Source organism: Trichomycterus rosablanca, chromosome 17, assembly GCF_030014385.1.
Source record: "Trichomycterus rosablanca isolate fTriRos1 chromosome 17, fTriRos1.hap1, whole genome shotgun sequence".
In the NCBI taxonomy this organism is placed as follows: domain Eukaryota; kingdom Metazoa; phylum Chordata; class Actinopteri; order Siluriformes; family Trichomycteridae; genus Trichomycterus; species Trichomycterus rosablanca.
The window spans coordinates 1,196-17,519 of record NC_086004.1 but is presented as its reverse complement, the minus strand read 5'-3'; the positions used below and the strand labels follow the sequence as shown (position 1 = coordinate 17,519).

The 16,324-nt window shown below is 42.7% G+C and overlaps 1 protein-coding gene across 1 annotated transcript; it reads left to right on the top strand.

The window, feature by feature from the left end:
- Positions 1–969: 969 nt before the first annotated feature.
- Positions 970–4,375, top strand: LOC134331817 (NAD-dependent malic enzyme, mitochondrial-like). Its single transcript, XM_063013351.1, has 9 exons — positions 970–976; positions 1,116–1,207; positions 1,363–1,476; positions 1,658–1,769; positions 1,944–2,086; positions 2,555–2,657; positions 2,964–3,034; positions 3,598–3,732; positions 4,059–4,375. The coding sequence occupies exons 1-9, from the start codon at positions 970–972 to the stop codon at positions 4,218–4,220; spliced, it is 939 nt and encodes a 312-aa protein (XP_062869421.1). The 3' UTR covers positions 4,221–4,375.
- Positions 4,376–16,324: the final 11,949 nt, after the last annotated feature.

Here is a 16,324-nt window from a genome sequence, read left to right as displayed (position 1 = left end):
GTGACACACACCTTGTTATCCACGCAACATTAAAAATGGGGGATTAACCCTAGACCACCTTCTGTCCTGTTTGCCAACACTGGTATGTCTACAGCATACAGTCAGCATGAGACCAGACAATCAAGCCTGAGTCACATGAGTCAGTTCTGGGTGGCCATTACTCAACCATCGGTTGTCTTTCTTTACATTGTATTTGGTAGGTAACATGCACTGTCGCAGCCATCTAGCCATGACAATTTGGTGCTTGTTGAAGTGACATGCCCATTTTTCTGGTCCATTAGAATTCTAATTCCATTAGAATATTGTTAGTTTCAGAATGTAATGCATGGTAGTGGGAAAAAGGTCCAAATTATTTTTAATCTTATCTTCAAAATGTTTGTTTTTGAAGTTATTGACCCTTCTCACAAAATTTTGTAGAAAGTTTTGAGCCACATCCCATGTTTTTGGAGGAGCAGCTGAGTGACCAGGGGTGAATGTTGTGTGGAGGAATGACAGTAATACAAAGTGATAAATGTAGCAATTTTTTTGTGCAATGTGCTCCAGGGCTGAAACGGAGGAATGGATGTAAATGAAGAAAATGAATGAAGTTGACCCAACAAGTATAAACCTAGCTTGAGTCTGCGCTTGTCTTGTGCAACATGGCGGAGGTCATCGTTATACAGTGCCGCACTCATACGGACAAGGTTTCAGTTCGCCTTGTCCTGTTTGCCGTGTCTTCCCAGGTTTTAAGTTCTATGTGGTACTTCTTTAATTAGCACACACACACACACACACACACACACACACACACACACACACACACACACACACACACACACACACACACACACTGTATTCACATATTGCAGACATCCAAGCAGCAGTAACTCAGTACAGTCCAAACACACAGATACACTTTGACAATACAGCTGTTTGGATGCATCAGTCCTGGGGTTGTGTAGGTGAAAGCGTCTTTAGGTAGGAACCAATATGTGTGGTAATTAAAACCTGTATCAGCTGATTACAGATACTGAAACCCTTGTGTGTGTGTGTGTGTGTGTGTGTGTGTGTGTGTGTGTGTGTGTGTGTGTGTGGTGTGAGTGTGAGTGTGTGTTTGAGTGTGTGTGTGTGTACAGCATCTGTAGCTCTGGCGGGATTGTTAGCAGCGCAGCGTGTTGTAGGAAAGCCCATCACTGATCATACAGTTCTGTTCCTGGGAGCCGGAGAGGTATACTCACTCACACACACATAATTTGTAAAGTAATGATATGTTTATGCCTCTTGTACAGTACGTTTTAGGGGTGTCTACAAACTGGCTGAACTAGTATAAGCGTTAGTTAGTAGTGTGTAAGTGTTGTGTGTGTGTGTGTGTGTGTGTGTTAGGCAGCTCTAGGCATTGCTAACCTGATTGTCATGGCACTGATGGAGGAGGGAATGAGTCAAGCAGACGCTCGCAAGAAGATTTGGATCTTTGACAAGTACGGTCTCCTTGTTCAGGTACGATACGGTTTGTGTGTGTGTGTGTGTTTGTGTGTATATATGCTGTGAATATACCTGAATGTTTGTGTATATGACAGTCACCAGCAGATACCCCAGTTACACTAGTGTTTGTGTGTGTGTGTGTGTGTGTGTGTGTGTGTGTGTGTGTGTGTGTGTGTGTGTGTGTGTGTGTGCACAGGGTAGATTTGAGCCAACAGATAGTAATCAGGAGGGGTTTGTGCATCCTAGTCCGGGTGATGTGAAGAGTTTCCTGGATGCTGTTAATGTTCTTAAACCTACAGCCATCATCGGTGAGTGTGTGTGTGTGTGTGTGTGTGTGTGTGTGTGTGTGTGTGTGTGTGTGTGTGTGTGTGTGTGTGTGTGTGTGTGTGTGGGTGGGTGGATGCAAGTTTGTCTCATGATTGTATGTACTTTTTGATAGACATGTTCATGACCTTGTTCTTACCTGTGTTTGTTGTGTTCAGGTGTGTCTGGGGCGGGGCGACTATTCACTCATGATGTCATCAGGGCTATGGGTTCGTTAAATGAGCGACCAATCATCTTTGCTCTGAGCAATCCGACTGCTAAAGCTGAGTGTACTGCAGAGGATGCATACACTCTCACACAGGTAAAAAAAACAACACACACACACACACACACACACACACACACACACACACACACACACACACACACACATACCTAAGATTGTTTCATGGTATTTGTTTAGTGACTGAACAGAACAGGATAATACAAATGTGTTTTAAGATAGAATATTTTTGATAGATACGACTGTCTAGGATGTGCTAAGAATAACAAGGAGCAGACTGTCTCTAATTCAAGGTTAAGTGGAGCCTGTTGTTGGTCAAAATGTAAGAGAATTCAGGCCTAACTGATCATAGAGTAAATTTGATTGTTCATAAAGGATATTAAATAAAGAATCACAAAATTATAAACATGAAATATAAAATGTATTGTAACAGTAGGTGTAGCTCATCAAATTTACATTTACATTTTCATTTGGCTAATGAATGTGCTTTTCTGAGTGTGTGTGTGTGTGTGTGTGTGTGTGTGTGTGTGTGTGTGTGTGTGTTAGGGTCGGTGTTTGTTTGCCAGTGGGAATCCGTTTGCTGCTGTGACTCTGGATGATGGCAGGATGGTGATTCTGGGACAGGGGAACAATGCTTACATATTCCCAGGTGTGGATTTGTGTTTTCCTATTTTATTTTTCCAATAATTTGGAAAAATGAATGAGTTGTGGTTTTGGGCCATGAATTCTCTGAGTGTTATTTTGGGTACCTCTGATCTTGGGTCCTGCCAGCGTTTAGAAGCTGTACAAGTAATTACTGAATTTATTTACATCCAGAGGACAAACTTCATCCACAAAAACAATAATAATGATTATCATCTTTATTTAGTGTAAATATATTTTTATTTTGTACTCTTTCACTGTACAGTCTATTATGTTTTTTACCTCCACTAATAGAAATGTGTGTGTGTGTTAGGTGTGGCTCTGGCAGTAATTCTGAGTGGTGTTAGACACATCAGTGATACGGTGTTCCTCGAGGCTGCTAAGGTAAACATTGTGTGTGTGTGTGTGTGTGTGTATGTGTGTGTGTGTGTGTGTGTGTGTGTGTGTGTGTGTGTGTGTGTTTGTGTGTGTGTGTGTGTGTGTGTGTGTGTGTGTGTGTGTGTGTGTGTGCGTGTGCGTGCACATGCATGTGTTAGGCAACACTCATGCTGCCCATGTTATTAGGATTATTTGCTTATTAATGTAAGTATTAAACCATGTAGCAGCAGCAGCCACCTATAAACTTATAAAGACTCAGATTAAGATCTTTATGTTTACTTTAAACAGCAGAATAGAAAAATGTATAGCTTTCTTGTTGTGTAATAATTTAGGTTGTATTTCTTGATGCAACGGTGGACTGTATTAAGTGATAATGGTTTTCTAAGGTTTTCTTGTTAGTGTATGTGGCTAAATTTATCACAGTATCATGATGGTTTTTAATATGATGCTGATGGTTATAAGGTCACTCACCTTCTCTCTCTCTCTCTCTCTCTCTCTCTCTCTCTCTCTCTCTCTCTCTCTCTTTCTCTCTCTCTCTCTCACTGTTTGTATATGTGTGTGTGTATCAGATCTTAGCAGAGCAGTTGACGGATGAGGAACTGAATCAGAATCAGGGTCGTCTCTACCCTCCTCTTTCCAACATTAGGGAGGTTTCTTTACAGATGGCTGTGAGGAAAAGATTTGTGTTTATACATACACACAATGTGAGTAAAATTATGTTGACATCCCTTCTAATTATTGAGTTCAGGTGTTTAGGTCACACCCATTGCTTCCAAGTTTTTTGCAACAGTTTGGTAAAGTTTGTACATCATACAGATACATGCTGTGGAAATGTAATTAAACACATTGTTATCAGTGCTGTGAGTGGAACTAGCGCTCCAACCAAAAATATAAAGTGTCTAGTGATCAGAAAGTGTCTACTGATTGACTAAAGAAAGATAAATACACCTTGTGTTCCTAACTGTCCACCCACAATCAGTGCTAACAGGGTATGTGTTCCCAAAAAAAAAAAGTGTGTGTGTTTGTTTAGGTGGTGGAGTTTCTGTACAGTAAAGGAATGGCATTTCGGTACCCAGAGCCACTGGATAAGGAGGCGTATGTGAGATCCATTGTGTGGAACACGGAGTACGATTCCTTCCTCCCAGACATCTACGAACGGGCTGGAGTGTCCCATAGTCCTATAGTGGAGTAATCATACACCCTATAGCATACACCTGAAACAGTCACACCCTTCATTTACAGCTGTGTAATGTTTAACTATCACACATCCCCATGGGGAGTGATTCCTAAACTCCTTCTGCTAATGTAAATGTACAGTGTTGCTATTAATAAAACACTCCACGTGTGTGTGTGTGTGTGTGTGTGTGTGTGTGTGTGTGTGTGTGTGTGTGTGTGTGTGTGTGTGTGTGTGTGTGTGTGTGTGTGTGTGTGTGTGTGTGTGTGTGTGTGTGTGTGTGTGTGTGTGTGTGTGTGTGTGTTTGATCAGCTAATACATTTAGTGCTTTGTGTTTCTATGTGTGTTGGTGTGTATTTGGGTTTATTTCACTGCAGGCTTACAGTATTCATTATAATAAAATGTGGGGGTGGGCGGGTGTAGTTGGGGCAGTGAAAAAATGTCGAAAAAAGTGTAACTTTAGTTTCACCCTAAGCTGGATTTTAACATAGGGCCTAGAACCTGAGAGAACTACATGTGCTGCACTCAGCCCACTGTGCTACTCAAACAACGACGTGTTAGATCTGTTGTAACGCTGATATAACCTGTGCACACAATAAGCCTAAAAGTGAAAACTACTTAAAATAAAAAGAAAATGCTTTGTAATTCCCACAGTAACGTCAGAAGCCATTCACTCTGTTACAGGTTGAAAAATAGTGAAGAAATAGCCTTTGCTTGATTTGAATGAAGTTGACCCAACAAAGCATGTGTTTGTACCATTTCCATTCTGTCCCAAATGTTTCTGATGTAGAGTTTTATATTTGTATTTGTCTTTCTATTGTTATTTTAAAAATAGGCATTGCCCCCCCCCAAATTGTGTCTTTGCCCCCCCAAGCACAATGCAAGCAACGGCTATTTTTAAAATGATCTCTGAACCAATCACAAAAATGCATTTTGTTTTACAGTGTGAAGATATTTCCTTGCTTATTCCTGATTGGCTCTTTGAGTCATATAAAAATCGGCAGACTGCCCCAAACAGTTCAGTCTGGCAGTATATGTTCTGTTAGTGTGAGCGAGAGGCAGGTATACTGGTAAACACTTTTTTTTTACAGAATTAGTATTCTTTTGTTTTCTTTATATTTAAATTTCCCAATAATATAAATACTCTCACTCATTCCTATTTCCACGTTTGAATATTCTCAGTCTGTGTGTAGGTACATTTGTCAGCTTTGACTTAAATTTGTATTAAAGCCTTTCAAGAAATAGAGTTGTTCTATTAGTAATGGCAATTTAATTAAGCGTGCGTATTGAAATGAAATACAATTAGATAATCTTTTTTCTCCATTTACATAATCAACATGTATTTTTTAATCATTGGGTTTTAAGTTTAAGTTCGAAAACATGCATTTTTATTTCTTTACCTCATACATCACTTTAAGCCAGTATCAATAGCTTGGCTGTCATCATTCATGCACAAATCAAGCCTTGAATATATTTCTGGCTTCAAAAACATGACTATCAACATGCCCCCTCATTAGGTTTTACTGCCCCCCCAAGCAAAGCAGTCCAGAACCGGGGCTGGCCAGTTGTAATATTTGTCTCGATTTTAAACGTTTTTTTTTTCATTTACTAAATCTAGGTGTAATCCAAGTGTAATCAGATGCACATGGCAGCAGATAAAAATGAAACACAAAAACTGTCTATGTTCAAGGCATATTTATTAGATGCAAATCATTAGTCTGTAGTGCATAAACTGTGTAATATTAAGAACTGCATTGGTGCAGTCTGAACCCTTTTTATTGGCATCTCTCCAGTGATTGGTGGAGTGGTTTTGAGCCTCCTGCAATTGTTAGTGATGTAAATGTTCCTATAGATCCTAATAAATATAAATAATGTTCTTTAATACAAAAAAAAAAAAAAAAAAAAATCAATCTCCGCTGCCTCAGAGTGGGATGATACTGGGAGGCCTACAGAGGTACAGGATATGTTGAACATAGAGCATGGCATTTCATTTGATCTACCATGATAATGTGTGTGACTGTCCTCTAACAGAATGTGATGGGTAGTTCCGAATGAAATGAGGGACCATCCACCTCCAAAGCTCAACTTAGAACAGTAAAAATGTCTTACCAAATATCTGAAATATTTCGAAGACATTAAGCTATGTTTGATCATAACATGTTATTTTTGTCTCTTTCTTTGAAGTTGTGTGTAAATAAAATGGACTATACAAGGTCCATGTGGAGAAACAAACTGCAAAGTGTGATCCTCAGGTGGAGCATCTAAAACAGACAAGGCTATAAATTGAGTTGCTTGAATTTCAGATGGGTGTCGGTGCTAAGGGTGTATAAATATAAATGTTGTCACTAAAGAATAAGGACAAGGAAACGAAGTTGTTGCATTGTTTTCTTTTCAGTGATCATGGACAGAGCCTGACTATTTGTCTTCGATATTTGTAATGTGGGGAGCATCACATAAGATGTTAATGAAAGCATCTGCATAAGATGGAGAAAAGTAGGTTGCAGAACATGTATTAAATGTTGGACTGTTTTATTTGACATTTGTAAATGTTTGAAGATAATGGTCACTACCTGTATGTGGAGGGATATTCTGTCTGCTGTTGAAATAATAAAAGAGAAGATTTTAATAAAATCCACATCTGGATTTCACTCCAGATTTCACTGATTAATGTGGCTGTAAAAATACTACTAGCAATAAAATGATATACAGTACATTTAAAGCACAAATGATTTTAGCTTACTAAACTGTGTGTGTGTGTGTGTGTGTGTGTGTGTGTGTGTGTGTGTGTGTGTGTGTGTGTGTGTGTGTGTGTGTGTGTGTGTGTGTGTGTGTGTGTTTAAGGTATTTGATATGAATCCATTTTATATGAAAACATTGCATCCATAATGTTGTAACTAATGTTGTAACAAGCCTTTGATGAATATTGTGATTATTGTGAGTAATAATGTTGCAGCTGCCCCTTGTGGTAACCGTCCCCACTCTCCCCGAATTGACTGAGTGATAAAAACGGAAAGGTTTGCGAATAAATCCATCGTGAAATGATGAATGTGAGTTGAATGACTCGTTCCCAACTAAGATGTGTTCGAATACTTGGCGCGTCTGTATCCGCTGGATCCTGGAGTAAAGGACCCCCCGGGTTTACATGAGGAAAGTGCGAGTAACCCCGGGTTACCCACCCCTAATACTTTGTATTTTTTCTGAATGTAAAGTTTTGTAAAATGATATTGTGTCAGTGCTGCCCAGCGTGTTCAGGGATGAGATTGATGAAGAATGTACTGAGCACTGATTGCTGATGCTTTTGATGAGCTTGTATGTTTTGTTCTTATTAGTTGTTGATGTATTTGTCAGGTTTGTGTAATGAATGATTTGCTTGATTGTATTGTGTGAGTGGGTTGAGTGTGCATCGTAAATAAGAAGAAGGTATTTTTTGTAAAGATGACTATAATATAGTGAAATAAAAGAAGTCGGTTGGGGCGCACAGATAGCTGAGCGGGTTTTTCCACAGTTAGTGCAGTGGAGCTGTGAGATGTGAACCTACCGGGTTCGAATCTCGGCTCTGCTGTCTACTGCTCGACTGTGCGCCCCCTGGCAGGGGGGTTGCCCCCTGCCGGCGATCACTTTACAACAATATATGTAAATCCATGAAAGATTTGAAGAAAAGCCCTAAAATAAATCCATAAATAATAATAGTAACTCAGCAATAATAGTAGATGATGTATTTCTGTGTGTGTGTGTGTGTGTGTGTGTGTGTGTGTGTGTGTGTGTGTGTGTGTGTGTGTGTGTGTGTGTGTGTGTGTGTGTGTGTGTGTGTGTGTGTGTGTGTGTGTGTGTGTGTGTGTGTGTGTGTGTGTGTGTGTACTATATATGATAATAACATGTACGAAGTGAATGGATAAACATGTAATATGTGTGAGGGTGTTCTGAATGAGTGCTGTGAATGGTTGTTGACTTATTAGAATATGTGATGAAGATTTCGATTATTGTATGCAAACAGAAACATACTAGTTAATAAAATGTAAATGTTAATTAAAAAAAACCAACTGAGCCGCATATGAATATCAGTGAATTTTAAGGACGATGGCGCACTCAGGTGTCCATTTTGTGTAATGACATGAATAATTTTGTTTGAATGAGTGTGTTTTTTTGTGTCGTACTAGTTTGTTTTGTTTAACCCCTTGTCAGTCCAGCCTATTTTTGTGCATTTTTCGCCTGAAAGACATCTCTAATTTCTAAGGCTTGTCATTCATAAAGTTTAAAGGTAACCCAAAAATTTTACTTCAGTGTTGTAGAAAACCCTTTAAAGTATCCTAAAAACACAGCCAAATGGCATGATTATATTTGACCATGCTTAAATGATGATAAAAAACCCAAAAATGTAGGTGCTTTTAAATGTTTTTTTTGAAAATCCAAAGTTTCAGTGAGTATAAGCAGGACTGCAGGTGTGTATATCACCTAAACAACACTATAGAGTTGTGTTGAAGGGTATTTTGTAACATCATCTCGCATTTTAGGCCTCTACACTGTAAGCCCGGATAAGTTGAATGTACTTAAAAAATGTGAGGAAACCAGTTGCCTTAAAAAAGTGAAGTAATGTATAATGAAAACTTGAGTTAGCATAACTTAAAACATGAAGTTATTATACCTAAAAGGCAAGTTGATGAAATTTTTTTATACCAACTGCTTTTCCCAATAATTGTACTTATTATCTTGAGCCCAATGGAAAAAAAGTATTGATTTGTTCTTAGTTTTCATGTTAATCACATATGAAATATAAATTACAAATGTTTATAGTAAAAGAGACACAATTGTGAAATAATTTTTGTTTATTTAAGTTCATAAGTATTTACTTAAAATACAACATGTGAAGAAAACATGTTTAAAACTGTAGAAACTGTATCTAAAGTTGTGATGAAACCCAAACTGCTCCTCACAGTAACCATGAACCTGTAAAACAACAAAAAGAAATAAGAAACAGAAGTATTAAAATGAAAATTAATAGCATTAATTTAAGGATTAAAGTAAAGCAAGCCAGCACACTCTTTGCTTCGTATGAAAGCTAGCATGCAGCCTAAATACGGCAAATAAAGCAGTGCTGTTTGATGATTTATTTAGTTAGTGTCAACATTAAGATAATTTATTTTGAACAAAATTGATAAGTAAAGTACAACACTTACCAAAATTAGATGGGAGATGATAAAGCCCCATCAGACTGGTGTACATGCTACTCAAAAGTAGCATCATGAGTAAGAAAATGTTTGTTCATTTAGTTTAATAAAGGTTCCACTTCACAAAAGACATTTGAGGAAGACAAGTTTACTTTTGCAAAAAGCCTTAAATGAAAAATAAAAAGTAATTTGCAACAACAGGTTATAAAAGTTAAAACAAATGGCTGCCTGATTCAACAACAGCAAAGTGAAAAAAGTTGGACTTACATGTGAATGGTGGTGTTTTTCTGTTTTATTACCTGAACTCAACTTTTTTAAGTTCATCTGATAGAAAAGTCATTTTTTTGTTTAGTAAACTTAAATCTCTCAGCACATTTAAATGTGTACCCAAATTAGTACAATGTAATCTGCATTTTATAGTAGAGCTTAAAAACGTAAATAATTTATGTATGTTGTACTACAAATGTTTGATTAAATAGAAAGTTATGGTTTATGGTTTATGGTTTATGGTTTAGGGTTTAGGGTTTAGGGTTTAGGGTTTAGGGGTTAGGGTTAGGGTTAGGGTTAGGGTTAGGGTTAGGGTTAGGGTTAGGGTTAGGGTTAGGGTTAGGGTTAGGGTTAGGGTTAGGGTTAGGGTTAGGGTTAGGGTTAGGGTTAGGGTTAGGGTTAGGGTTAGGGTTAGGGTTAGGGTTAGGGTTAGGGTTAGGGTTAGGGTTAGGGTTAGGGTTAGGGTTAGGGTTAGGGTTAGGGTTAGGGTTAGGGTTAGGGTTAGGGTTAGGGTTAGGGTTAGGGTTAGGGTTAGGGTTAGGGTTAGGGTTAGGGTTAGGGTTAGGGTTAGGGTTAGGGTTAGGGTTAGGGTTAGGGTTAGGGTTAGGGTTAGGGTTAGGGTTAGGGTTAGGGTTAGGGTTAGGGTTAGGGTTAGGGTTAGGGTTAGGGTTAGGGTTAGGGTTAGGGTTAGGGTTAGGGTTAGGGTTAGGGTTAGGGTTAGGGTTAGGGTTAGGGTTAGGGTTAGGGTTAGGGTTAGGGTTAGGGTTAGGGTTAGGGTTAGGGTTAGGGTTAGGGTTAGGGTTAGGGTTAGGGTTAGGGTTAGGGTTAGGGTTAGGGTTAGGGTTAGGGTTAGGGTTAGGGTTAGGGTTAGGGTTAGGGTTAGGGTTAGGGTTAGGGTTAGGGTTAGGGTTAGGGTTAGGGTTAGGGTTAGGGTTAGGGTTAGGGTTAGGGTTAGGGTTAGGGTTAGGGTTAGGGTTAGGGTTAGGGTTAGGGTTAGGGTTAGGGTTAGGGTTAGGGTTAGGGTTAGGGTTAGGGTTAGGGTTAGGGTTAGGGTTAGGGTTAGGGTTAGGGTTAGGGTTAGGGTTAGGGTTAGGGTTAGGGTTAGGGTTAGGGTTAGGGTTAGGGTTAGGGTTAGGGTTAGGGTTAGGGTTAGGGTTAGGGTTAGGGTTAGGGTTAGGGTTAGGGTTAGGGTTAGGGTTAGGGTTAGGGTTAGGGTTAGGGTTAGGGTTAGGGTTAGGGTTAGGGTTAGGGTTAGGGTTAGGGTTAGGGTTAGGGTTAGGGTTAGGGTTAGGGTTAGGGTTAGGGTTAGGGTTAGGGTTAGGGTTAGGGTTAGGGTTAGGGTTAGGGTTAGGGTTAGGGTTAGGGTTAGGGTTAGGGTTAGGGTTAGGGTTAGGGTTAGGGTTAGGGTTAGGGTTAGGGTTAGGGTTAGGGTTAGGGTTAGGGTTAGGGTTAGGGTTAGGGTTAGGGTTAGGGTTAGGGTTAGGGTTAGGGTTAGGGTTAGGGTTAGGGTTAGGGTTAGGGTTAGGGTTAGGGTTAGGGTTAGGGTTAGGGTTAGGGTTAGGGTTAGGGTTAGGGTTAGGGTTAGGGTTAGGGTTAGGGTTAGGGTTAGGGTTAGGGTTAGGGTTAGGGTTAGGGTTAGGGTTAGGGTTAGGGTTAGGGTTAGGGTTAGGGTTAGGGTTAGGGTTAGGGTTAGGGTTAGGGTTAGGGTTAGGGTTAGGGTTAGGGTTAGGGTTAGGGTTAGGGTTAGGGTTAGGGTTAGGGTTAGGGTTAGGGTTAGGGTTAGGGTTAGGGTTAGGGTTAGGGTTAGGGTTAGGGTTAGGGTTAGGGTTAGGGTTAGGGTTAGGGTTAGGGTTAGGGTTAGGGTTAGGGTTAGGGTTAGGGTTAGGGTTAGGGTTAGGGTTAGGGTTAGGGTTAGGGTTAGGGTTAGGGTTAGGGTTAGGGTTAGGGTTAGGGTTAGGGTTAGGGTTAGGGTTAGGGTTAGGGTTAGGGTTAGGGTTAGGGTTAGGGTTAGGGTTAGGGTTAGGGTTAGGGTTAGGGTTAGGGTTAGGGTTAGGGTTAGGGTTAGGGTTAGGGTTAGGGTTAGGGTTAGGGTTAGGGTTAGGGTTAGGGTTAGGGTTAGGGTTAGGGTTAGGGTTAGGGTTAGGGTTAGGGTTAGGGTTAGGGTTAGGGTTAGGGTTAGGGTTAGGGTTAGGGTTAGGGTTAGGGTTAGGGTTAGGGTTAGGGTTAGGGTTAGGGTTAGGGTTAGGGTTAGGGTTAGGGTTAGGGTTAGGGTTAGGGTTAGGGTTAGGGTTAGGGTTAGGGTTAGGGTTAGGGTTAGGGTTAGGGTTAGGGTTAGGGTTAGGGTTAGGGTTAGGGTTAGGGTTAGGGTTAGGGTTAGGGTTAGGGTTAGGGTTAGGGTTAGGGTTAGGGTTAGGGTTAGGGTTAGGGTTAGGGTTAGGGTTAGGGTTAGGGTTAGGGTTAGGGTTAGGGTTAGGGTTAGGGTTAGGGTTAGGGTTAGGGTTAGGGTTAGGGTTAGGGTTAGGGTTAGGGTTAGGGTTAGGGTTAGGGTTAGGGTTAGGGTTAGGGTTAGGGTTAGGGTTAGGGTTAGGGTTAGGGTTAGGGTTAGGGTTAGGGTTAGGGTTAGGGTTAGGGTTAGGGTTAGGGTTAGGGTTAGGGTTAGGGTTAGGGTTAGGGTTAGGGTTAGGGTTAGGGTTAGGGTTAGGGTTAGGGTTAGGGTTAGGGTTAGGGTTAGGGTTAGGGTTAGGGTTAGGGTTAGGGTTAGGGTTAGGGTTAGGGTTAGGGTTAGGGTTAGGGTTAGGGTTAGGGTTAGGGTTAGGGTTAGGGTTAGGGTTAGGGTTAGGGTTAGGGTTAGGGTTAGGGTTAGGGTTAGGGTTAGGGTTAGGGTTAGGGTTAGGGTTAGGGTTAGGGTTAGGGTTAGGGTTAGGGTTAGGGTTAGGGTTAGGGTTAGGGTTAGGGTTAGGGTTAGGGTTAGGGTTAGGGTTAGGGTTAGGGTTAGGGTTAGGGTTAGGGTTAGGGTTAGGGTTAGGGTTAGGGTTAGGGTTAGGGTTAGGGTTAGGGTTAGGGTTAGGGTTAGGGTTAGGGTTAGGGTTAGGGTTAGGGTTAGGGTTAGGGTTAGGGTTAGGGTTAGGGTTAGGGTTAGGGTTAGGGTTAGGGTTAGGGTTAGGGTTAGGGTTAGGGTTAGGGTTAGGGTTAGGGTTAGGGTTAGGGTTAGGGTTAGGGTTAGGGTTAGGGTTAGGGTTAGGGTTAGGGTTAGGGTTAGGGTTAGGGTTAGGGTTAGGGTTAGGGTTAGGGTTAGGGTTAGGGTTAGGGTTAGGGTTAGGGTTAGGGTTAGGGTTAGGGTTAGGGTTAGGGTTAGGGTTAGGGTTAGGGTTAGGGTTAGGGTTAGGGTTAGGGTTAGGGTTAGGGTTAGGGTTAGGGTTAGGGTTAGGGTTAGGGTTAGGGTTAGGGTTAGGGTTAGGGTTAGGGTTAGGGTTAGGGTTAGGGTTAGGGTTAGGGTTAGGGTTAGGGTTAGGGTTAGGGTTAGGGTTAGGGTTAGGGTTAGGGTTAGGGTTAGGGTTAGGGTTAGGGTTAGGGTTAGGGTTAGGGTTAGGGTTAGGGTTAGGGTTAGGGTTAGGGTTAGGGTTAGGGTTAGGGTTAGGGTTAGGGTTAGGGTTAGGGTTAGGGTTAGGGTTAGGGTTAGGGTTAGGGTTAGGGTTAGGGTTAGGGTTAGGGTTAGGGTTAGGGTTAGGGTTAGGGTTAGGGTTAGGGTTAGGGTTAGGGTTAGGGTTAGGGTTAGGGTTAGGGTTAGGGTTAGGGTTAGGGTTAGGGTTAGGGTTAGGGTTAGGGTTAGGGTTAGGGTTAGGGTTAGGGTTAGGGTTAGGGTTAGGGTTAGGGTTAGGGTTAGGGTTAGGGTTAGGGTTAGGGTTAGGGTTAGGGTTAGGGTTAGGGTTAGGGTTAGGGTTAGGGTTAGGGTTAGGGTTAGGGTTAGGGTTAGGGTTAGGGTTAGGGTTAGGGTTAGGGTTAGGGTTAGGGTTAGGGTTAGGGTTAGGGTTAGGGTTAGGGTTAGGGTTAGGGTTAGGGTTAGGGTTAGGGTTAGGGTTAGGGTTAGGGTTAGGGTTAGGGTTAGGGTTAGGGTTAGGGTTAGGGTTAGGGTTAGGGTTAGGGTTAGGGTTAGGGTTAGGGTTAGGGTTAGGGTTAGGGTTAGGGTTAGGGTTAGGGTTAGGGTTAGGGTTAGGGTTAGGGTTAGGGTTAGGGTTAGGGTTAGGGTTAGGGTTAGGGTTAGGGTTAGGGTTAGGGTTAGGGTTAGGGTTAGGGTTAGGGTTAGGGTTAGGGTTAGGGTTAGGGTTAGGGTTAGGGTTAGGGTTAGGGTTAGGGTTAGGGTTAGGGTTAGGGTTAGGGTTAGGGTTAGGGTTAGGGTTAGGGTTAGGGTTAGGGTTAGGGTTAGGGTTAGGGTTAGGGTTAGGGTTAGGGTTAGGGTTAGGGTTAGGGTTAGGGTTAGGGTTAGGGTTAGGGTTAGGGTTAGGGTTAGGGTTAGGGTTAGGGTTAGGGTTAGGGTTAGGGTTAGGGTTAGGGTTAGGGTTAGGGTTAGGGTTAGGGTTAGGGTTAGGGTTAGGGTTAGGGTTAGGGTTAGGGTTAGGGTTAGGGTTAGGGTTAGGGTTAGGGTTAGGGTTAGGGTTAGGGTTAGGGTTAGGGTTAGGGTTAGGGTTAGGGTTAGGGTTAGGGTTAGGGTTAGGGTTAGGGTTAGGGTTAGGGTTAGGGTTAGGGTTAGGGTTAGGGTTAGGGTTAGGGTTAGGGTTAGGGTTAGGGTTAGGGTTAGGGTTAGGGTTAGGGTTAGGGTTAGGGTTAGGGTTAGGGTTAGGGTTAGGGTTAGGGTTAGGGTTAGGGTTAGGGTTAGGGTTAGGGTTAGGGTTAGGGTTAGGGTTAGGGTTAGGGTTAGGGTTAGGGTTAGGGTTAGGGTTAGGGTTAGGGTTAGGGTTAGGGTTAGGGTTAGGGTTAGGGTTAGGGTTAGGGTTAGGGTTAGGGTTAGGGTTAGGGTTAGGGTTAGGGTTAGGGTTAGGGTTAGGGTTAGGGTTAGGGTTAGGGTTAGGGTTAGGGTTAGGGTTAGGGTTAGGGTTAGGGTTAGGGTTAGGGTTAGGGTTAGGGTTAGGGTTAGGGTTAGGGTTAGGGTTAGGGTTAGGGTTAGGGTTAGGGTTAGGGTTAGGGTTAGGGTTAGGGTTAGGGTTAGGGTTAGGGTTAGGGTTAGGGTTAGGGTTAGGGTTAGGGTTAGGGTTAGGGTTAGGGTTAGGGTTAGGGTTAGGGTTAGGGTTAGGGTTAGGGTTAGGGTTAGGGTTAGGGTTAGGGTTAGGGTTAGGGTTAGGGTTAGGGTTAGGGTTAGGGTTAGGGTTAGGGTTAGGGTTAGGGTTAGGGTTAGGGTTAGGGTTAGGGTTAGGGTTAGGGTTAGGGTTAGGGTTAGGGTTAGGGTTAGGGTTAGGGTTAGGGTTAGGGTTAGGGTTAGGGTTAGGGTTAGGGTTAGGGTTAGGGTTAGGGTTAGGGTTAGGGTTAGGGTTAGGGTTAGGGTTAGGGTTAGGGTTAGGGTTAGGGTTAGGGTTAGGGTTAGGGTTAGGGTTAGGGTTAGGGTTAGGGTTAGGGTTAGGGTTAGGGTTAGGGTTAGGGTTAGGGTTAGGGTTAGGGTTAGGGTTAGGGTTAGGGTTAGGGTTAGGGTTAGGGTTAGGGTTAGGGTTAGGGTTAGGGTTAGGGTTAGGGTTAGGGTTAGGGTTAGGGTTAGGGTTAGGGTTAGGGTTAGGGTTAGGGTTAGGGTTAGGGTTAGGGTTAGGGTTAGGGTTAGGGTTAGGGTTAGGGTTAGGGTTAGGGTTAGGGTTAGGGTTAGGGTTAGGGTTAGGGTTAGGGTTAGGGTTAGGGTTAGGGTTAGGGTTAGGGTTAGGGTTAGGGTTAGGGTTAGGGTTAGGGTTAGGGTTAGGGTTAGGGTTAGGGTTAGGGTTAGGGTTAGGGTTAGGGTTAGGGTTAGGGTTAGGGTTAGGGTTAGGGTTAGGGTTAGGGTTAGGGTTAGGGTTAGGGTTAGGGTTAGGGTTAGGGTTAGGGTTAGGGTTAGGGTTAGGGTTAGGGTTAGGGTTAGGGTTAGGGTTAGGGTTAGGGTTAGGGTTAGGGTTAGGGTTAGGGTTAGGGTTAGGGTTAGGGTTAGGGTTAGGGTTAGGGTTAGGGTTAGGGTTAGGGTTAGGGTTAGGGTTAGGGTTAGGGTTAGGGTTAGGGTTAGGGTTAGGGTTAGGGTTAGGGTTAGGGTTAGGGTTAGGGTTAGGGTTAGGGTTAGGGTTAGGGTTAGGGTTAGGGTTAGGGTTAGGGTTAGGGTTAGGGTTAGGGTTAGGGTTAGGGTTAGGGTTAGGGTTAGGGTTAGGGTTAGGGTTAGGGTTAGGGTTAGGGTTAGGGTTAGGGTTAGGGTTAGGGTTAGGGTTAGGGTTAGGGTTAGGGTTAGGGTTAGGGTTAGGGTTAGGGTTAGGGTTAGGGTTAGGGTTAGGGTTAGGGTTAGGGTTAGGGTTAGGGTTAGGGTTAGGGTTAGGGTTAGGGTTAGGGTTAGGGTTAGGGTTAGGGTTAGGGTTAGGGTTAGGGTTAGGGTTAGGGTTAGGGTTAGGGTTAGGGTTAGGGTTAGGGTTAGGGTTAGGGTTAGGGTTAGGGTTAGGGTTAGGGTTAGGGTTAGGGTTAGGGTTAGGGTTAGGGTTA